General features: G+C 32.8%; 1 protein-coding gene across 1 annotated transcript; it reads left to right on the forward strand.

The window, feature by feature from the left end:
• Positions 1–2,072: 2,072 nt before the first annotated feature.
• Positions 2,073–22,736, forward strand: ITGB1 (integrin subunit beta 1). The gene is made up of 13 exons (XM_006903843.3): positions 2,073–2,300; positions 3,729–3,899; positions 4,782–5,020; positions 7,223–7,378; positions 8,111–8,206; positions 8,503–8,592; positions 10,071–10,211; positions 10,373–10,572; positions 12,226–12,464; positions 12,905–13,127; positions 13,763–13,995; positions 15,666–15,832; positions 21,498–22,736. The coding sequence occupies exons 1-13, from the start codon at positions 2,096–2,098 to the stop codon at positions 21,561–21,563; spliced, it is 2,226 nt and encodes a 741-aa protein (XP_006903905.2). The 5' UTR covers positions 2,073–2,095; the 3' UTR covers positions 21,564–22,736.
• Positions 22,737–23,270: the final 534 nt, after the last annotated feature.

Consider the following 23,270-nt stretch of genomic DNA (forward strand, 5'->3'; position numbering starts at 1 on the left):
TGTTTTAAAAAATTATATATATATAGTATGAAAAATAAGTAAACTGACATTTAAAAAAATAAACTTTTGTCATCTCTATATATTGTTTAACCTGGTACCTTCCACAAAGTTTACCAGATGTTGACTGACTAAATGAATGAACAAATGAGTCAGAACAGGAGGTAAAGGGAAGTCATTTTGAAGATATGTAATTTATTCACAGATGATTAGTATCAGAAGATTAAAAGCTTATTATTTGTTTTTACTCAGGCATTTGACCCCACATTTCGAATAGGCATAACTGGTCAAAAGTTTAACCACAACTTGAAAGACAAATTGAGAGGTTTTTGTTTTGTTATTTCAAAAAATTTTTAATGGCACTTTCTGTTCACCTACAAATGATATTCTGTAATTAATTTGCAGACAGTGGAGGGAATAGGGAGTGCTGTGAATTTGTCTCAGCGTAGGCATACTTGCCTAAAACTCTTGGTTTTCTTAACTGGAAAATGAGCATGATAATGCCTGCTTTATCTTTGTTAACAAGAATTAGAATTGATTGCTTAGGCAGTTTCACATAGAAGGTTCTAAATGAGTGGTAGCCACTGTTATCAACAACATCCATTTTATGAGGGTTATTCTACCCAAACTATTCTTTAAAATAGTTCAGCCTTTGATCATTGTGGCATGTCTTAAATTATTAAAGTCTATTTTGGAATATGTTCAGTGAAATTTTACTTGCATGTTACGATTTTAAAGTTTCCAGGATTGACTAATATTTGGAAAGTAACAATGCACTAGGCTCCTGTGCATTGTTAGTATTTTATGTTTGATAATACATAAAAGCAGTGCAGCTTTGACCCATCTGATCTATGGCATTACCTTCCAGTCATTTCTCTTAATTTCATAAATGCTCTCACTTAGGGTTTTGTTTCCCTTTAAAAATAATTGATCAAAACCATTGTGTATTCTTATGTGTATTTAAATCAGTGAACATAGATGACTCCAAATAAAAGGCATTCCCTCATTTTCCCAGTGTCAAGATTGAAAAAATGTTTTGGCCATCTAAGTATAAAATCTTTAGAGATACATGTGAAATAGTCAAATGTAAATAATTGATTTAGTTACATGTACACATTTTAAAATGATACACACAGTCATTATTTTTCTTTCTACTCTGGCATTTTATGAAAAACTTTTCAAAATTTTTGTGTACATACTAAAAGCAATGTTTTTGCTTTCACTAAGGTACATCTTCGATCATCCGATAGAATATTTATTTCCATCTAGATTGTTTGAGGTTTAACACATTTTGAAATCATGTTGCTACTGAGAATTTTGCCCTAAGCCACAAGTACCATTAAGACCTTTTTTATTTTTTATTTTTTAAATTCACCCTATGGAAATATATTCATGACCCTTGTCATATAATCACTTACAGAATTGTTTTTGAAATAAATTTTAAAAGGCTTATTATACAGTGATAGCTAATACTTGAAATTGTTTTAAACCTCCAGGAATACTACATCTGTGCTAAATTTCTTGGTCTTTTTTTAAAAAATAGCATCATTAATTGATCTACTTTTAGGATAATATGTTTTCCATAAACATTAACTTGTTCCAGATATCATGATGGAGAATGTTATATAACATGAGAGGCTTTTAAGGATTTTTCTAAGGGAAATTTTAGGAAACAATTATTTGTCTGATATTTGGGTATATACATTATTACTGGCTGTTAACCATGCTAATAAATGATTTCACTATAGAAATTTCTTTGATTACTCTGAATTTGAAGGTGGGGCAGTTAAAATACACGTTTACATCAGTCTTAAGTATTACTAAAATAATAAATTGCTAGTAATATATTAGTGAAAAAAGTAGTACTTTTCAAGGAAAAGATTTAGTTTATAAAGAAGAACATTTATTTTTGTTTGGATGAAGGGATCATTTTGTTTAAAACCCAGAAATTAAGTGCATTTGCTATGTCACTTGATTTTTACAATTTAATTGCATATTTGCAATTATTATATAAAAGATTTGACTATTACACTTTTTAAAAATACTTTTTTTTAATACTTATATTTTATATGTCTTTTAGACATTTTTACAAGAAGGGATGCCTACTTCTGCACGATGTGATGATTTAGAAGCCTTAAAAAAGAAGGGCTGTCATCCAGATGACATAGAAAATCCCAGAGGCTCCAAAGATATAAAGAAAAATAAAAATGTAACCAACCGTAGCAAAGGAACAGCAGAGAAGCTCCAGCCAGAAGATATCACTCAAATCCAACCACAGCAGTTGGTTTTGCAATTACGATCAGGTACAAAAATCTAATCCTGTGTGTACTTTTGTTTCTACTTGAGCTTTTTGACAACTTTATATAAGCTTCCTACCAGTTTCCGTTGATGGTTCATTTTCATATGTGGACTGGCACTCAAATAGAAATGTGGAACACATTAAATTTTAGAAAATTTTTTCAGACATAACAATTTGTAAGATACATATACTTCAAATAATAATAAATATTGCCTAATGTCCAAAGTAAATTCTGTTAAAGATTTTGTCCTTTGTATTTGTCTAGTATTGTTTAAAAAAAATTGAGATTTTTGTAAGAATCTGTAGCAATCTCGCATCTAAAAAAAAAAAAGAATATACAAGCCTTCCTAATACTTCTTTCAATTTCTGTCTCCTTTCTCTAAAAGAAATGGTGCACATTACCTGTGTCCGTGACTTCCCCTCCCATTTACTCCTCAGCCTGGTGCAATTAGGCTTCTGCTTCTGAACCTGTGCTGGCACATCTCCACCATCACCTGGAACCGCCAAGCCTAACGGACCCTTGTCCGGTCTCCTTTTTCTTTTAAACTTTCTATACTAAGTGATACCTTTGAGCTACTTGAAATGTGCTCCTCTTGGCTTCTACAATATCGCTCCTAGTTTTTCTTCTTATCTCTTAACAGTGCTCTCTGATCTTTTTCTTTCTTCCTCTTTGCAGTCCACTTAATTGTTAATTTTCCTCTCATGGCTTTAAAAAATAAAAACCATTTGTATACTGTACCAAACTTTTAAGCTTCAGTCCTATTTATCCAACTGCCTATTAGAAATCTATATGCAGAAAATCTACAAGTTAAAAATTTAATGATTTTTCAGCCAAACCTTCTTTTCTTATATTTCCTAAGTGAATTAGACTTAACACCTCTTGTATAGCTCTTCTCCTTCCTCATTTTTTCTGTTCAAATCTTTATTGTCTTCCTTAGATTTTCGTTTTAGTTTCTTAACAGGTGTCTTTGTCTAAGTCATTTAAAAAACTTTTTGCCAGATTTTCTAAAGTAAAAATCAAATTGTTATTTATTTGCATATAGTGGGATCTTATTAAACAGAGAACAATCTTAATCTTTACTTAGAATTTCAATCTCTGTACCTTATAATGTGCCCTCTGTACCCACTCCAGTCTCATTTATGTTGTTCCAGTCACTTGTTTTCCTCTGTCCTAGTTATAAATTGACTATTTGTTATCTTGTCCACTGTGGATTGGGGATATTGTCTTTTCACCTGCATCCCCAGGGCCTGGCATTTTAAGTATTTGTGAATGAAACCATTTCCATTGCATTATCTATGGAATTCCAATAGGTTTGTGTAAAAATTATGGCAATGATATATTTCATTTTATGTTTTTTTACCTTGTAAATACAGTTTATTTGCTTTTCATTGCTGGCAGTCTATTGTCATTTTCTAATATCTGTTTAATTAGGGGAGCCGCAGACATTTGCATTAAAATTCAAGAGAGCTGAAGACTATCCTATTGATCTCTACTACTTAATGGACCTTTCTTACTCTATGAAAGATGACTTGGAGAATGTGAAAAGTCTTGGAACAGATCTGATGAATGAAATGAGGAGGATTACTTCGGACTTTCGAATTGGTAGGAATATTAAGAACATTTAATAATTTGTTTTTGTATAGGTCTAAGCAGTTTTGTTCTTCATCACGTACTTGTGAGATAAATAGGCGAGCTTTTAGCCTTTTCTTTCTGAGAGGACTGTTATTCTTTTCACGCATCTGATAATCTTTCTGCCTCTTTGTTCCTCTGTTATGTATGCTACCATGTTATTTGACACAGATTACAGTCATCCCTCGGGATTTACAGGGGGGATTGGTTCCAAGCCCCACTGCTCCGCATACCATGCCATAATCCGTGGATGCTCAAGTACCTTATATAAAATGGGACTTTTTTGCATATAGGCAACAGCAGGGTATGCTTACCTATCACTTCATTCAGTTGGATTCATCATAGTGTTTGGCGCATGGCTGATTCAAATTTCCCTTTTTGGAACTTTCTGGGATTTTTAAAAATATTTTTGATCTGCGGTTGGTTGAATCTGAGATGTGAAATGGATGTATGGAGGGCTAACAGTCTACCACACAGATAATGAAATGCATGCTTGTTTTTACAGGAATTCATTTGTTGATTTATTTCATAAACATGTTGAGTACTCAGATTCTATTTCATTACTAATTAATAGGACTACACCTGCCAATACAGCCTAATCTCATTTCAGAACTGGACTTTTCATATTACAATAGTCACCTTTTCAAACCTTATTATTGAAACCTTACCATTCTTTCTCTATTAAAGAAAAAGATTACCTTTCCAAACCTTATTATTAAAACCTTACCGTTCTTTATTAAAGATTGGCTTACATGTGGTAACATTCTTGATTTTTTTTTTCTTTAATGCAAGCTTATCTTTCCATCTGTCTACCATCCATCTTTTCATCTGTCTTTATGCATTTTTCCTGCACAGGGTTTGGCTCATTTGTGGAGAAAACTGTGATGCCTTACATTAGTACAACACCAGCTAAGCTCAGGAACCCTTGCACAAGTGAACAGAATTGTACCAGCCCATTTAGCTACAAAAATGTGCTTAGTCTTACTGATAAAGGGGAAGTATTTAATGAACTTGTTGGTAAACAGCGTATATCTGGAAATCTGGATTCTCCAGAAGGTGGCTTTGATGCAATCATGCAAGTTGCAGTTTGTGGGGTAAGCGCATTCATTTTTTACAAAGGACTATTATTGTATGAATTTTAAGTGTGATTTTACTATCAGTTAGTAGAAAAAAGTTACCTTTATGACCATATCATACTTGATTACTCCAGAGAAGTACAGAATTTAATCCCTTAAATTCCCTCCAACTACAAGTGCTTTGTAAAAGCATATGTAATTATCGTGTCTGAATTTAAACCAGGCAGTTGGTTTATTTATACAGGGTTTTAAAAGCCAGAATTCTCACCATTTGAAACTGCGAGGCAATTCACCTGTACTTTAGCTGGTGTTCTTAGTTTTTAGAAGAGGCCCAGGTGTCCTGACTTTCTGGCTTTGTGCCAGAGACAGAATTGAGGTCTTCTGAGGTATCAGAGGAGCATTAAAAGTGCTCAGATGGAATAGTGTCTCAAATATCATTTTCCTTTTGCCAGTTTTCTTCTGCTCATCACCTTTGAAATATGTCTTTTCCTGTGTCTCAGTAATTCAGAAAGAAAGAATTTTTTAAGTTCTAGTTTATAAGCTGAGAAAATGTATTTGAGAAGTTATATATTTGTAAATAATTGTAAGATTTTAAGTAATAACAAGCTCATCTCCACTGGACTAGTGATTAGAATTTTTTTTATCTTTTTTATTTTCAACTACAGTTGCTATTCAGTGTTGTTTTATATTAGTTTCAGGTGTACAGCATAATGGTTAAACATTTACATAATTTACAAAGTGATCCCCCTGATTACTCTAGTACCCACCTGGCCTTGTACATAGTCATTGCAGTATTATTGACTATATTCCCTGTGCTGTACTTCACATCCCTGTAACTGTTTTGTCACTTCCAATTTGTACTAATTAATCCTTTCACCTTTTTCACCCATTCCCCCAGTTTGTTCTCTGTATCTTTGAGTCTGTTTCTGTTTTGTTTGTTCATTTTTGTTCTTTAGATGCCACATATAAGTGTTTGACTTATTTAGCGATTAGAATTTTATGACCCATTTAGCCTCCGAAGATTTTGAGATGACCTTAAAATGATATAGCTGAAGTTGAAACTAGAAAACATTGTGAGGTGGATAAAGTTTGTCTTAAGTACCTACTGCTGTGTCATTTCCCCCGCCTTTTTTTCTTACAGTATCCTTATTCCCTAGAAGTCCTTCCTTGATTCCAAATGCTTAATGGTTATTTTTCAACCAATTTTTGCTAAGGTGCTAATTGCTATCCAAGATAATAATATGGTATAGTGGTAAGAGAACATTCTTTAGACCATTAGGACATGGCCTCAGACTTTCTTGTCACCACTGATTAGACAGTTTAATTAGCCATAATAGAGGGCTGTTTCCTTCTTGAGAAAGGATAATATACCTCATAGGGCTATTATGAAGTTTAAATAAGATAATCCATATAAAGTACCATTAAGCTCTAAGCAAATATTAACTACTATATTATTGTTACCTATGACTTCTCACGGAGTAGTTGCAATTTAGGGATAATCTTGCTTTTAAAGGGAAAGAAAGAGTAACTATTCCAGGTTGTGCATAGCCTGACACCTCTTTTCTTTCCAGCCATTAATTTGTGTTCTTGTTAGCAGCTCACTGTGGAGAGAGCATTCTCTGGGTTGCCTCTAACTATTCCTCAGTCTGTGGGATTAAGCAGTGCATATCTTTGGAGAAGATAGTTTTTTCTGTACTTAAAAAAGGAAGACCTACTATGGCAGGCCAGTAAAGGTATATACTGTGGAAGATAGAGTTAGGATGGAAGGATGGATGAGAATAAGACAGCAGCAGGAAGGTAAAGTAAAGCATGAGCTGAGGCATTTTTATTTACTTCAGAAATATTCATGAAACACCTACTATATATATATATACACTGCCAGCTACTGCAGATATGATGATGAGCAAAACCATGAGTGGTCCTTGCCCCCACGTGGAGTCGGCTTACCTTCTAGTGGGGGAGAGACATTTATTTTAAAAGATAGAGTTTTTTAAAAAGAGCTGAGAGAAATGGACAACCAGGCAAGATGTAATTTTACAGTGGGGCGGAAGAGCTCTGTTCAGTGGGCTCTATGTGCTTATCCACAAGAATATTAGCATTGTGGAAAGAGAAAGTAAAGAGAAGATACAGAATTAGGTTAAAAGTACAATGATAGCCTATATGCACTATTGCGAATTATTGTGAGTAGTACTTTAAAATTACAGTCCTTTTCTTTTCAAGTCATTAATTGGCTGGAGGAATGTTACACGGCTACTAGTGTTTTCCACGGATGCTGGTTTTCACTTTGCCGGAGATGGGAAACTTGGTGGAATTGTTTTACCAAATGATGGACAGTGTCACCTGGAAAATGATGTATACACAATGAGCCATTATTATGTAAGTGTCTAATTCCTTATATATTTATTGAATGGATTTATATTGAGTTTTGACATTTAATACTAAGATATTGTGAATGACTGGCTTGTGGGTTTTTCAGGGTTTGGTCAGTATGGGCCCTGACCTTATGTGCAGGAAAGCAAGTATTGCTGTTTCTAAACATGTGGCTTTGTGCTTGCTTTCTTCCGCTTAGATAAGGATTTCAGTAGGGGGAAAGGAGCTGCTTAGACATTTTTACTCGATGCCTCAACTCATAGCTGGGTCTCTTCTCACTTGTATGCATCATTTGGTAGCAAATTTGATTTTATTTTTTAAAAGAATAATTGTACTGTCTTACTTCTTATTTATATGTGAGTTTTCAAAATAGGCACCCTGCCTCTACTAAAAATGAAGATGGGCAACTTTTCCAGGTTCTGGAAGAAGGTGGTCTTTTTCTTAAGTAATAGATAATACAACCTTTGATTACTGGCAATTTTTTAATTTCCTTGTTCTGACATTTAATATACATAGATGATCTTGCTTTATAAAACCTATTATGGAAATTTTTATACACATATATAGAAGATTAGAAACCCATGTGTACACACCACTGCAGCAATTATTTGTGTTATTTCAAGCAATCTTATGTAAATAATCCAGTTATATAGTCAAATCATGATTTTCAAAAAGGATCGAAAAACTGGAATTGATTGGATGTAATTATGTACTAAATTTTATCACTTAACTTCTTAGGATTATCCTTCTATTGCTCACCTTGTCCAGAAACTAAGCGAAAATAACATTCAGACGATTTTTGCGGTTACTGAAGAATTTCAGCCTGTTTACAAGGTAACAAGATAAAAAGAGGAAGAAATTTCTAGACTCCTTTTCTTTTAGTCATTAGAGGCAAAATCATATATGAATTAAAATGTAGGAAAATGTCACCTGCTAGACAGACTGGATTTTACAAAAGCATTTTATATTAATTTTTAATATATATTATAAAACTAGTTTTTTTCAGGTCTGACTCCTTAAGTTATTTAGGAACTACGTATGGAACTGGTATTTAAAAATAAGTATTTGGTACTCAATAGATGCTTATTGAATGAATATATCTGTTTAAATGTTTTATCTTTTAATTACAGGAACTGAAAAATTTGATCCCTAAGTCAGCAGTAGGAACATTATCTGCAAATTCCAGCAATGTGATTCAGTTGATCATTGATGCATACAATGTGAGTGCATTTTAAATAAGATCTGTTTTGGACAATAGCCTGTTGAAAATACTTTGCTCAAAAGAAAGTAAAACTCCCTTTATATACAGTTTAACAAAACCCAGAGGACAACATAAGTTTTAAAGTCTATACACATGGAGGAAAAACTCATATTCTCTTACAAAAGCATAATTATTAATTTTAAACAAAGAAAAAATAAGGTAAAGACATGTGGGGAATATTTCTAAATATCTGTTTGAATGTCATTAAGCAGGAAGTTTCTTCATTGGAAAGCAAATGGGGAAAAAACTCACATTTAGATTTATAGGTTTTTTAAATGTTAATATAGATATGACTTGACTATTTTTAAAAGATTTATAAAATTTTCCCCCTCACACATGGAAGGAAGTTGAAATTAAAGAGGAATCATTTGCTCTGTCTAGAGCTTAATTCAGAATACCTTTAGTAATACTCACTAAGCATTGGTTAATAATTATTTTAAGTAATCTGAAGGCATTTGTAACATGGTACCCATGTGTGGTGCATGCCACCACCTCCACTTAGCCCTTGACAAGTTGATTTTTAGATACTTTTTATTTCATGCCAGGAGTTCCCAAAATGTTTTACAAAGACCCTACTCAAAATGGGGAGGGAAGGAGATAGATAACGGTAAAGAGGGTCAAATATATGGTGATGGAAGGAGATTCGACTTTGGGTGGTGAACTCGCAATACAATATATATATATGATGGATTATTGAATTGTACACTTGGAACCTATATAATTTCATTAACCAATATCACCCAATAAATTAAATAAAATTTTTTAAAAAGTGTCTGATCATCTCAAAAAAAAAAAAGATTTTTACAAATATTTTCAAGATTCCAGTTGTTGCATGCCTTCTGCATAGTTGTTCTCCATCTTAACCGCATGAATTCCCATGCATGTAGGGGTTAACAGGCGATAGCTTGCTCCCACAGCCTTTTGCATTTGTCCTGGGCAGTCTGATATTCTAAAAAAAAGCACTGGCTCGAATACTTCTTACTGAAGGCTTTTATTTTATTTTGTTTTGCCAGGGCTATAATGGGTTCTAAGCAAATTTGTTCCAGACTATATAGTAGATTATTTACTTTAGTCCCTAGTTAGATGAAGTGGTAGGGCCAGGGGAGAGCCATATTGCCGATGGGGAAAGAAAATGTTGGCTCTGAGTTCTTAAGACTCCTCATAATTTATATCAGGTTTCTGTGCTTAATGATCATTAATATTTTAAGTAATTAAAATATAAATAACTTTCAATCATGTACAACATTTTGAACTAATCCTTATTAATTAGAGCCTATTTCTCTAGGTTCTCTGTTTTCTAGTCACTCAAGATTTGGCTTCAAGTATTTTATTTAAATGATATTTTGTTAACAGTTCATTTTACCCATTGATTTTATGAATTCAACTTATAGTAGCATTTTGTTTGCCTTTCCTATGTATAATTAGACTTTCTTTTAGTCCCTTTCCTCAGAAGTCATTTTGGAAAACAGCAAATTGCCAGAAGGAGTAACAATAAATTACAAATCTTACTGCAAGAATGGGGTGAATGGAACTGGGGAAAATGGAAGAAAATGCTCCAATATTTCCATTGGAGATGAGGTAGGTGGTATAAATCTACCTTTTCTGTAGAAAAGAAAAAATTGCTTATTTATAAGCAATCTAGATTATAATTTGAGAATAAAAAAATGAGTAGCTTTTTGAAATATTTTTTAGTAGATTTAAGTTGCTTAGTTAGTTGTTAACTCATTTTTTCCTTTAAGGTTCAATTTGAAATTAGCATAACTTCAAATAAATGTCCGAATAAAAATTCTGAAACCATTAAAATTAAGCCTCTGGGCTTCACTGAGGAAGTAGAGATTATTCTTCAGTTCATCTGTGAATGTGAGTGTCAAAGTGAAGGCATCCCTGGCAGTCCAAAGTGTCACGAAGGAAATGGAACGTTTGAGTGTGGAGCTTGCAGGTAAGCTGGAGGTGGTCAGAAAAGGACAGAGAGAGGTATGTTGGTTTAGAAAGTTACAGGCAGGTTATGTTTTGGGACATCAAGAGAAAATCTGACTATTTGGAGCAAATAAATTATTTGTTCCAAATAAATGAACAAACATAATGGAATCAGACTCATAGATCCAGAGAACAGACTGGTGGTTGCCACATGGAAGGAGACTTGAGGGACTGGGGTGAAAAAGGTGAAGGGATTAAGAAGTACAAATTGGTAGTTAGAAAATCGTCATGGGGATTTAAAGTACAACATAGGGAATATAGTCAATAATGTTGTAATAACTATAGTGCTACGTAGGTGCTAGACTAATCAGAGAGATCTCTTTGTAAATTATCTAAGTGTCCAACTACTATGCTGTACACCTGAAACTAATATAAAATAATAGTGAATGTAAACTCTAATTGAAAAAAAATTTTTTTGGTTTCAACCACTGTTGCTCACCTGAAGATCAATTTGATGATCTTGTGTGTGATATAGAAAATTCTTCCTTGCCTTTTTTTTCTCCTTAAGAAGATTGCTTTTTAAAATAAAAGCTTTTATAGCCATCCAAGACATATTTAACAAACTATTTGGGTAGCATTTGAGTTTTTCTCTCATAAAATAGCAATCTAAATTTTCTAGAGCTTATTAAATAAGCTTATATAATGTTTATAAAAAACATTTTAAAGACATGCCAAACTTATAACGGTGATTTTATCGGGGAATTGGAATTAGGAAGTGATAAAGGATGTTCACTTTGTACTACATGTACTTCTGCATAGAATTTAATTTTCACACTGTAGTTACTTTTAATTAAAAATTAAAATTGAATGTACTCTGAATACAGCTTTCTCCTTAAAGAATAGGATGGGAGAGTATTTTGATTAAATGTCAGCTCCAAATAACTAAGTTTTTAAAGGTTTTAATCATGAGAAAAATAAATGGCTCTATTTCGCTATTAGTTATTAGCTATCCATTTTAAATCTTAAAATTTTTATTTTTATGTTTACATATCCTAAGTCATGTAAATGATGCCTTTCTTCCCTTTGTATATTTACTAGATACAGAGTTAGTGTATTCAGTGTCTGTAAGCATTAGGTATTCTGAAAATATACAAGTGTATCTGAAAAGTCTGGATCCATAGGATAAATTTGTTTTTAAACAGTATGTTACTTATATTTTTAAATTATATGCTCAGTGTTTAACTTCTGTGTGTTTTTAGGATGTGTTTATTGTACTTTCTTACATTAACAGTTGGACCATTGCTTTAAATTTAGAGATGTTTCACCAATAATAGCAAATGTAATAGCATGTAATTTGAAAACATCACTAACGTACTGTTTAAAAATAAGTTTATCCTTTGTTTCCAAATGTTTTGTTCACCTGCTTATTATATTTTCATCTTGATCAAAATGGTTACTCTCCTGAAGAGTTTTTTCCCTAGGCCCTTGCACGTGTTCCATGTGAACTTGAATGGCTGGCGTGTGTGTGTGTGCATGTGCACACTTTTGTGTCCATGAGCACTCCCATGTAACATAATTGTAGTTGAAACGTATCGTTAATAGTCTTTCTCACATCATAGTTTGTTATTTTAAGTTATTTTTCTTTTATGTAAATGAAATTTTGGACTCTCTTTAGGTGCAATGAGGGACGTGTTGGCAGACATTGTGAATGTAGCACAGATGAAGTTAACAGTGAAGATATGGATGCTTACTGCAGGAAAGAAAACAGTTCAGAGATCTGTAGTAACAATGGCGAGTGTGTCTGTGGACAGTGTGTTTGTAGGAAGAGGGATAATACAAATGAAATTTATTCTGGAAAATTCTGCGAGTGTGATAATTTCAACTGTGATAGATCCAACGGCTTAATTTGTGGAGGTGAGAAAAGAGTCAGAATATGGTTATAAAATGTGATCTCATCTTACTAAGGGAGAGACAACACAGGGCAGGAGTAGGGATGAGTGAGGAGGGCTGGGGCTCTTCAGTGCTGGCAGTGCTTTTTTTCTTGACCTAGGGCTGGTTACTTTTATTTCCACTTTATAATTACATGTTAAACTTAGTATGTTTTATGTACTTATCTGTTATGTATGTTATATTTCACAATAAAAGAAGAAAAAATTAATATACAAAAAAATGTTATCTCGTCTAATATAATAAAAATGTTAGAGTTTGCTTAGTGAATAAATAGAAAAAGGGCAGCATTGAGGGTCAGTCCATCCCTTACCTATACTTTCTTCTCATTATTGCTCATTTTTACTTTTAAGTCAGTGCTGTGATTTTTGTTTTACTGTTATGAGAAATGATATTTTTAATTGTAGGAAATGGTGTTTGCAAGTGTCGTGTGTGTGAATGCAACCCCGACTACACGGGCAGTGCATGCGACTGTTCTCTGGACACAACTTCATGCATGGCCACAAATGGACAGATCTGCAATGGCCGGGGCATCTGTGAGTGTGGCACATGTAAGTGCACGGATCCCAAATTTCAGGGGCCGACTTGTGAGATGTGTCAGACCTGCCTTGGCGTCTGTGCTGAGCATAAGTAAGTATTTCCTAATTGTTTGAAATAGTTGGCATTTACTGTCTGTTGCCCTGTGTGGTATCACTAGATCTGGAACAGTACCTGTTACATATGTAAATAAAATATCTGCCACACTGAAGCCCACTTTTCAAATCTAAAAATTCTTTCTCAGTGGCTAGTGTTTGTCACGTGATTTTGAAGAGTGTCATAGGATAGCGGTACTATTATTTTGATCTGAATTTGCTATGTAATTGAGTCTGGTAACTTCTGTTACATTAGCATCACCAATTGCTTAATTACTATCTTTCGACTAAGCAAAATTGAAGGTTTTTCCCTTGAAAAACTATTATTGTACCAGCAACACATTGTTTAAATTATTTTGGTTTTATATCTGATAGGGCTAGTTTTATTTTACTGCTGTTTCTTTTGGGGGATTTTAGTTTGAGCTGTAATAAATTATAATTTTACTTGGGAAACTAGCATCTTTATATTTTGTTTCTCATCGAGCCAATGTCATATGCCACTCCTTTTAGTCAAATCCTTCATAGATCTTGGTTCAGTTTGGTCAGATTTTGAATCTAGCACGTGAAGTAATTTTTAAGCAAATATTCATTTTAAATATTAAATGTTAACTGTTAAAATTTGTGTTTTAACAGAGAATGTGTTCAGTGCCGAGCCTTCAATAAAGGAGAAAAGAAAGACACATGTGCACAGGAATGTTCCCATTTCAACATTACCAAGGTTGAAAATCGGGACAAATTACCCCAGCCGGGCCAGGTGGATCCCCTGTCCCACTGTAAGGAGAAGGATGTTGATGATTGCTGGTTCTATTTCACATATTCCGTGAATGGGAACAATGAAGCCATCGTTCATGTTGTAGAGACTCCAGGTAGAAATCCGATCATTTCATAATGTTTTTCATTTTCTTCTATGTCTTGTTTCTACTACTTAGGCCTATTCGCAGTTTCCTTAATGTCCAGGAATGGCCTCCAGGTGGATTATTTTAGGTTCCAATTGGGACATTTTTATCTCAAAGTTTAAAATAGTATTTAATTAACTATATAAGAAGTGAGGAAAAGAGAAAGCAAGTTTTAAGTTTTACAAGTGGAGAGTTTGAAGATTAAATGCAGTAATCTCCACAAAGCACTCAGCACAATATCTGACACCAGGTAATTCATAAGAGTTATGTCATTATTGATGATAAATTTGAGGTTGATTTAGGCTTTGACAAGAGAGATAATTTGTTAAAGATTATTGTAACGTGTGAGTTTGTTCAGCTTCTCATAAGATGAAACTTTATCTTGGTTTTTCTATGTGCTTTTTGTATATTCTTTGGAATTTTCTACATTTGGGTACAGGTTTTTGTGGGAATGTAAGTTTGCATTTCTCTTGAATAAATATTAGGAATGAATTTTGGGGGCTACAATATGCATATATTCATAAGAAACAGCCAAACTGCTTTTTAAAGTCTCTGCACTGTTTTGTCTTTTCAGATATGTGTTTTGCAATAGTGTCTCCCAGTCTGTGCCTCCTTGTCTTTTCATTTTCTTAAAGGGGTTTTTTGAAGACCAGAAACTTTAATTTCGATGAACTACAATTTACCCAGTTTTTCTCTTATGTATCTTGCTTTTACCATTTTATCTGAAAACTTTTGCCTAACTCAAGTTCATAGGATTTTTCTGTGGTGTTTTCTTGTAGACGTTTTATAGTTTTTGGATTTCTACTTAGGTCAATAACCCATTCTGAGTTAATCTTAGTATGTGGAGTGAGAGTCAGTCTTTTGCATAGGGATGTCCAGTAGTTCTAGCACTATTTGTTGAAAAGTCTGACCTTTCTCAACCATTGTTGAAAATGAGATGACCTTATATGTATGCCCTATTTCTGATTCTATTCTAGTCCGTTAATGTATGCAACTGTCTTATAGCCAGTAAATACCACACTGTCTCAATTCCTGTTGCTTTATAGCTGGGCTTGAAGTCTGATAATAATGTAAGTTGTCCAACTTTGTTCTTTTCCAAAAGTGTTTTTGAAACACTTCTCTAGTTCTCTGCCTGCCTTGTAAATTTTAGAGTTAACTTTTTAATATCTACAAAAGTCTTGCCAGGATTTTGATTTGGATTGCGTTGATCAAATTGGAGGAGAATGATATCTTAATATTATTGAGTCTTCTGATCCATAAACATGAAATAGCTCTCTATTTATTAAGGTGTTCTTTGGTTTCTTTCATCACTGTTTAGTAATTTTACCATGCAAAACTTGCACATATTTTGTTGGATTTATACATAAGTATTTCATGACTTTTGAAGCTATTGTAGAGAACACTATTCTAAAGTTCAGTTTTTAATATGTAGAAATAAATTTCTGTATAATATGTATATATTATTTTTTATTGGTCATGGATTCTGTGTCCTTATAAACTCACTTGTTAGTTGTAGTGTCTTTTAGATCTTTGGGATAGTATATGTTCACTGATAAGAGACTGCCCAGCTCTTCAGACTTCTGACTGTACTCTGCACACATTAATCCCTGTATGCTCAGTCTTTCCTTTGTACTTTACAGAGTGCCCCACTGGTCCAGACATCATTCCCATTGTAGCTGGTGTGGTTGCTGGAATTGTTCTGATTGGCCTTGCATTGCTGCTGATTTGGAAGCTTTTAATGATAATTCATGACAGAAGGGAATTTGCCAAATTTGAAAAGGAAAAAATGAATGCCAAATGGGACACGGTAAGTTGCAAAACATCTAGAAAGTTCCATAAGCTCATTATTCAGAGAACTTGCATTTAGTGCAAAACAAAAAAACATCTTAAATACATCCCATTAAAAGAAAATACTATAAGAATATCTCTTTTTACTGTGGTCAGTATTTCTTTTTTTCTTAATAATTTTGGTATTAAATCTCCTCTTTTGCCTTTTCATCTCATGTAAAGTAGAATCCTAAATAATGTTATCTGTGTAGCAAGCTACTTGATGGATGGCGTGCGCGCACATGTGCGCGCGCTCTCTCTCTCTCTCCCTTTCTCCCTTTCTCCCTTTCTTCCTTTCTCCCGCTCTCCCGCTCTCCCGCTCTCCCGCTCTCCCGCTCTCCCGCTCTCCCGCTCTCTCTCACTCAAGAACCTTAAGTAGAAAGCTCCCAGACTCAAAAGGCTATCTAGTATGTGATTCCATTTATATGACAAAACTATAAGGATAGAAATCAAGTTATGTGGTTTCCAGAGGCTAGAATTGGTGTAAAGGAAAAAGGGATCTTCTTGGGATGACATTGATTGTGGGCGTGTTTATACATTTGAGAATTACGAAATGCTGTACTCAAAAAAGGATATATTTTACTCTTTGGAAATTATAACTCAATAAACCTTGCTTTATAAAAAATTTTAAAAGCTATTAGTGTCTGAAAGTTTGTGCTAGAGTTTAGTGCTTTGAAATGTGGAGTCAAAGGTGGGGCAGCCAGATGTTGGACTTTGTGTATTAATCTTTTGATACAAGAAAACTGACAATCTTCAGTATTTTTAAATTGTAAATGAATTTGAAAATAATGAATTTTAGAAGTGTAAAGTAGTAAAAATTCTCTTATAGTGTTTGAACACTATACATGTCAGTTTTTTATGGTGAAATCATTAGAAACTATTTCTTTCACTTTAGCAAGAAAATCCGATTTACAAGAGTCCTATTAATAATTTCAAGAATCCAAACTATGGACGTAAAGCTGGTCTCTAAGTTGCCGTTCGTATTTTCTTTCATTCTCTGTCTTTGCATGTGAACATTCATCCTTTTTTACTGCACTGTGTGTCTTTTATCACTATTGCTATTTTTTAAAAGTTTGGCTTTATATGGCTATATAATGGCTTTCCTTTTTGTGTGTTAATTTAGAGTTAGTGTTTAGAAGGGCTTTAAAACAATGGAATAGAAGCAGCAGCTGTGTTATTGTGGAAAGAGAATGCTTTGTGGTCAGACCGACCTCGGGTAAAATCTCAGTTCTTCCATTTAGTAAGTAGAGTAGCATTAAGTCATTCGCTTCTCAGAGCTTTAGTTTTTTATATCTTTAACAAGGAGTCAGTAATAATATCTGTTCCGTAGTATGGTTGCTTGTAGCTAATGAACTACAGTGTATAATATCAGCCTGTAGGTCATAATCCTCACTGCGGTTCAGTGCTCTATTAGCCTTCTAGAATAAATTACCATATGTAAGTTTTGGGGTGAAATAGTGAAAAGTAAATGTGAAATCTAAGTGGCACATAGAAAAATAAGTGTACCCTGGTGTAATATTTGCATAATATACAACTACAATGTCATTGTTATTTGTTCTAGAAATATTTTGAGATTTTTTATTCTTCATTGTAACTTGAAATTCCATTAAAGACCAGAAGACCATTCAATTCTAACATTGAACTTTTAAAAAGAAAGCTAAGAGACTTTAAAAAGTCCAGTTATAATTTTAAATAAAAACTTAGTTGAAAATCTCATAGTCGTAATAAGGCTTACTTATTCTCTTCTCTAAGCTAGGCTAAGTTATTATGGTGAGTGTATGTTTTACTTGGATGATAAATTTATTATTTTCTCTTACCAGTAGTGGGCAGGATTCTTCCTTATAACTGAAATTTCATGAAATGCTTCTAGCATATTTTAGCACAAGCCCCAAAAACTTTCTAATAAAAAGGTTGTGGTTAGGACATATTCTCTTGACTGATGATCCAGAATTCTTTCCTTTCCCAACTACTTTTATTATTTCACCAATGAGAAAACTGAAGCACAAAAGGATTAGGTAACTTTTGACCCACATTCACATATTTTGTTAGTGGAAGAGTTGAGATTCAAACGCAATTGGACTCCAGGGTCCAAGTTTGTGTCCACTACAATGTACTGGCAGCAGTCACATATCTTCAGAAAACTCGGTTACCTGCTTAGGAAGAGGTAGATCACTCTTTATAGAAAATTATAACTTTTTGACATTTGTTGTAATTTAGAGTAACTCTACTGCATTGGGCAAACATTGCAAAAGGGAAATCACTTTATTACACAGAAACCAACACTATAGTTTTGCTTGTTTACTAGAGTATACTTATAAAATAATAACAAATAAGATCTTAATACAGAAATGTTTAATATATTTAGAGATATAGGAACTACCAAAAATATTAGAACTCATCTGGTCAGATTTTTCTTTTATTTCTAAGCAGATTTTAAGATTTCTGAAATAGCAAAGTTAAATTTCATTCCAGAAAATTATAATCAGATTTATATATGGGCAGGCTGGTACATTTCCATGTTAGTCTAAGACTTGCCCCATTCTTTTTCTTACCTAATACTTTCCAGAAAGTCATTTTTAGAAGGAAACTGATTTGCTTGCTTTTTTTCTTTCTTTCTAGGGTTGTTGTTTTTTTTTTTTTTTTGATAGGTCAAAAACAGTCAATTCTTTATGTCCTACCAAACGGCAAAGTTTTCACCTTTGCTGTACATTAAATTGTACTTTGAAGGAAATTATCAATAATAGTGAAACTTAAAGTTTATATTGTTCAATTAATTTTTGGCTGAAATGTTATTTTTTCAGACAAAATAAGCATTTTAGATAATTCAAGAAGCAAAAGTAAAAACGTCTTTATTCGTGAAATCCAGGTGAACTAACAGCTAGGGGTTATTCTGTTTTCTCAAGAAAAATTAAAGTAGAAATGAAAAATAGAAATTAATGAACATCAGGAAATTAAAACAAATCATGGCTTGTAAAACACTTTTCTGATATGGAATCAAAGTTTTCCAATCAGTTATATCATCAACATTTTGGGTAATGGGCAGAAACTGTATTTTAGCACATAAGACTCTCATGTTGCTATATTAAAAAAAATCAAATTATCAACATTATAATTGTTAAAGTAGATTGAAAAAATTGTCTAGTCTAGCCTCCCCTGTTGTTATGTAAAAATAATGGACTCCTAATCTCTTACAGTTGTGCATTGTATATTTAATATATTTTACCGAGATATTCTCTAACCATCATTGTCAGCCATTCCAGAATGAGCACAAGGATCACATTTTACTGAGTACAGAGGATTTTCTTTCTAAATATGCCCCTGCTCTCTTGATTTAAATAGACTTTTTTGTTGTTGGGATAGGGGTGGGGTTGCACTCTGAATGATGAAAACTAATCTGAATTATTTTAGTTTACCTCCATTTAAAGTGATGCCTAATGCATATAGTTTAATTTTACCTCTAACCTTGCATGTTGAATTTTTGTTTGGCTGGACTTTGAAATATAATAATGTTTGTTTATATGAAAAGGCAAACTTCTTCAAAGGTAAGTCTGCCATGTAAATTGTACTTTGGACTCATCAATAACTTAAGTGGTTTTTTTCTTTTGTTTTTTGTTTTTTTCCAGATTTTTTTTGTACCTTGCTTACAATTTTTAAGTATTAAATATTAGATTTATCTAATGCATTAAAGAAATTTAATTAAATGCTAATTTATTTTCCCAGCATATTTGAAAGAATGGACAGGCAGTACTAGCCTCATATGCACATAGGAAGATGGAAATAGCAAGTGTACCCCATTTGTACTATATAAGTTGTTAAGAATGTAGTTGCTAGGGCCCAGTTTCCCATCTCTGTTATGAAATGTCTTCTGTAATGTGTGTATGGTAATGTATTAAATCTAGTTGGGATTAGAGCTCAGAAATTGATATCCTATATGGTTTTTATCATTCAGATTATATAATGTTAGTTTCTAAGGGATCCTGAGTTCCTCCATGTTTCTAAAAAATGGCTGATCAGGTTGTATTTTATACAGTAGGGGAGTGTGTGTAGCTAAAGTGTATTGTCATGTTTTAATTGGTATTCAGACTAACTGCTGAGCTGAAATCATAGTGCTTTATTTGGTGTCTCAGGACTCAGCCCTTATATACAATACTTTCCTTCAGTGATTTTTTATCTACAGGATAAAATTCAGTCTTTTTAGTATGGCATATACAGAACCTTTCCTGATTTGGCACTGTCTTATTTCTTGTCTTTTCTCCCTTCTCCACACCTCAAAATATATACTCACATATCCTTAAAAACTTATGAATTATAGATATTTCTGCTAAATGTGTCATTCTTCCCTACCCCTCGTCTTTGCATATGAACTTTGATTTTGCATATGTTTCACACCTCGACTTTGCATATGAACTTTGATTTTGCATATGTTTCTATTTACCTTTCATTATTTTATCTGTAGTCTAGTTCACTATGACAGTATCTCTTCTCAAAGTCAGTCCCTTTTTTATACTATTCCTTTATTATGTACAGAAATCTATTTATTATATCAAAGTAACTTAATTTATTTTCATGTTTGTTGTCCAGCAAACTATTCTGAGGACAAAAATTGTGGCAGTAAAAGCCAAGTCCAAATGTAATATGCAATGAAGTATAAATATAAAAGCAAAATTACTGTTTAGATGCTTTCTATAAATATTTTTAAAAATTACTACAAATGGATCTGATGAGATATATAAAACTAAACGTTTCAAAATCTTAATATATGTCTAAAAATTTAATGTTTTAAGTTGTCATTTAATGTTTATTTGGTTTGTACTCACTGCAGTTTCCTCTGATAGAGGATTATTTTGCAGTATATCTCGCTTGACTTTCAAGCGTACTTTCAGTTTACAAGAACAGGAGAAAAAAAGAATGCTATGTCAGATGTTTAAATGTATCAATTAGCATAAGAGACTTAAAGAAAATGGTAGTGTGGGGTTGTCTGTTATTTTCCTGTTTGAAACATCACTGTCAATATATTTTGGGATCTTGAAAGACCTCTTGTTTATGGCTTGGAGTCATTTACTAGACTTGATTTTAATACTCTTAAAATAAAAAACGTTTTGCCAATGCAATATTGAATAATAACAATTATTTCACGAAGAATGGTAATTATATTTGTTAATATAATCAGTAACTTTTGTGGAAGAGCCTCAGGTGAACACCTCCCTAACAGAGATGAAAGCCAAGGATTCTTATTATTTATCAGGTACCTTCTGTGTACAATAAAAGATTAAGAATCAAGCAGTTAGGGGCAGAAGAGTTAATTCTTTCTTAAAACACGTATTCAAAACTAGTTAAATGAGAGAAACCATAATAGCACATTCTCTACTATGGAGGACATTGTCGAATTAGCTCTCCAATGGAGGAAGGACTCAAGAATGAAATCATACCAGATTACAGGGGCATCTTTAGACCTGTAGATCAAAGCTTTCATTTTTCATATTTGTATAAACTTTTATTAATACCTTTTTAAAAAATTGAATGTGATATTTGGACAGAAAAAATAGAAATGACTTTTGAACATGACTAGCTTTCGGCATTGTTTTATAAAGTAATATTACATGATTTTTAGAGTAACTGATCATTTTTCTTTTTTTCTTTTTTAGGGTGAAAATCCTATTTATAAAAGTGCCGTGACAACTGTTGTCAATCCAAAGTACGAGGGAAAATGAGCACTACCTGTGTACATTTCATTCACAACACTGAATGCAAAGTAGCGATTTCCATAGTCACAAAATAATGTAGCTTTAGGGCGATATCACCATGGGTTTTACTCATGTGCAGGTCTTGAAAATGTACAATATGTATAATTTAAAATTTTTTATATTATTTTGAAAATAATGTTATAATCAATGCCAGAGACTGACAAAAGACTTGAGACAGGATGGTTATCCTTGTCAGCTAAGGTCACATTGTGCCTTTTTGACCTTTTCCTCCTGGACTATTGAAATCAAGCTCTTATTGGATTAAGTGATGTTTCTAGAGTGATTGAAAGGGCAGTACAGTAGTTAAAGTAATGAGTATGAGAGTTTCTATTAATCAAGTATTAAAACTGATTTTTAGCTTTACAGATATGTCACTTTTCAGTTATAAAAAATCCAAAGTGTCTTATTTGCTAGTTTAGAATTGTTTTAAGTTTATTATTTTGCTATTTGCCTCCTAGACATGACTGATGACATATCTGAAAGATGAGTATGTTGGGAGCTACTTTTGTAAAATAGTTTTGAAATATTTGCTCTACAAAGGCCATGAGAAAAATCAGCGTTGGGAAGAAAAAACAGCTTTAAAATCTGTGTGCCATTTTAAGAGTTACTTGATTTTGGTAACTTTTATGCCTTCTTGTTATAAATTTAGGTCTTGGATAAAAGTATTGGGACATTTTCTGCAAAAAAGTCCTTAATTTAGCATTACTTACATAAAGGCCTTATTTTACATAGTATTTGCTGAATTGGGGACCTTTGGTTCGTGAATTTATTTTATTTTATTCATTTTATTTTGTTTAAAGCCTGGTGCTTTTTATCACCACTTCTAATCATTTAATGCACTTGCAATTTTGGGGTAAGACTTTTTTATCAGTACTTTTTCTTTGCTGTTTTCGCTGTAAATTTGCCTTCTTAATGATCACGTGAAGTTGTACTGTGGCTTATGCAACAGTTATCACTTAACACAAGTCTTACTTTCAATTACTGCAATAACAGACCACTGTATATTTCTCACTGAGTTGCCCATTTTGTTTCATACTAGTCACATTCTTGTTTTAAGTGCCTTTTAATTTTAACAGATCACTTTTTACAGTGCTGTTTACTGAAGTTATTTATTAAATAAAAATGCCTAAAATACTTAAATTGTATGTTTCACTCTATTTTGATATATTCGTCACTTTGCATAAAATTTATATGGCTTAAAGAGACTGCCAAAAAACATTTCTGGTTGATGGATATTTCACTTAAGGTAAAACATATTTCTTTAAAAAAATAAAAATAAAAGATGTGCCAGGGACATAAGGAAAAGTGATATAGTAAAAGAGATTTTCAGAGTACCTTTGAGCTCTCTAAGTAATATTAGATAACTCTTCATCCCCCACCCAGCACTAGGAGATACGTTTCATCCTTATGTTAATCAGAATTAACTCTTTATGAAGGTCATCTTAGAGCTGTTAACTAGAAGCTAGAAATTCTATCACTTTAAGATACAGATAAGCAATTGTTACTTTTTTGATAAGGAAAATTTTATTTTCATTTGGCTGTGGTTTATTTGTGTTAGAAAGTATATGTATATCTCCATAAAAATACTTGTATAAAGCTATTAAAAGAAATATACTTTCCTAGAGCATAAAACAAAAGAAGTTTTGGGGAGAGGATGTTTAAAATTTCAGTTTT

Source organism: Pteropus alecto, unplaced genomic scaffold (genome assembly GCF_000325575.1).
Source record: "Pteropus alecto unplaced genomic scaffold, ASM32557v1 scaffold300, whole genome shotgun sequence".
Lineage (NCBI taxonomy): Eukaryota > Metazoa > Chordata > Mammalia > Chiroptera > Pteropodidae > Pteropus > Pteropus alecto.